Source organism: Apaloderma vittatum, unplaced genomic scaffold (genome assembly GCF_000703405.1).
Source record: "Apaloderma vittatum isolate BGI_N311 unplaced genomic scaffold, ASM70340v1 scaffold21482, whole genome shotgun sequence".
Classification (NCBI taxonomy): Eukaryota; Metazoa; Chordata; class Aves; order Trogoniformes; family Trogonidae; genus Apaloderma; species Apaloderma vittatum.
Window position 1 is genome coordinate 1 of NW_009705507.1, and position 433 is coordinate 433.

The window sequence follows — 433 nt, forward strand, 5'->3', positions numbered from 1 at the left end:
GAAGGACAAGCTGGACGGTAACGAGCTGGACCTGAGCCTCTGCAACCTGAACGAAGTGCCGGTCCGGGAGCTGGTGAGCGTCCGGGCAGCCCGGCGGGGGTGGCCGGCTGGGTCCGTGCGAAGAGGCTGCGCGGGGGAGCAAGATGTGAATGAGGGAAGCCCGATGTGCTGGGGATGTTTGCGAGGCGGGCGGGCTCGAAAACAGCAGAGCGGAGGGTTTCGTGTCGTGCTGGGCGAGCCGCCGCGCACGGCTCTTTCGGGGTAGCTGCTGCCTTTAGACACAGAGATCAGTCGCGATATGACTTAACCTCGGGAGCAGGAGCCGACAGACCGACGCAGGAGAAACCGCAGAGGCTGAAGCAAAACTCGGAGGTGTGGGAAGGGTATGGGTGTACCTCGGCGGTGATTTCGTGCTTTGCTTCTCTTTCACGCC

General features: G+C 63.0%; 1 protein-coding gene across 1 annotated transcript in view; it reads left to right on the plus strand.

The window, feature by feature from the left end:
• Nucleotides 1-4: 4 nt before the first annotated feature.
• The window catches only part of LRRC59 (leucine rich repeat containing 59), a gene marked incomplete at its 5' end in the record, with an annotated part of 3,895 nt that continues 3,466 nt past the window's right edge, over nucleotides 5-433 (plus strand). The window contains one exon of the mRNA XM_009865448.1: nucleotides 5-81. Coding sequence (XP_009863750.1) covers nucleotides 5-81 — 77 coding nt within the window. The remainder of the gene's footprint in view (nucleotides 82-433) is intronic.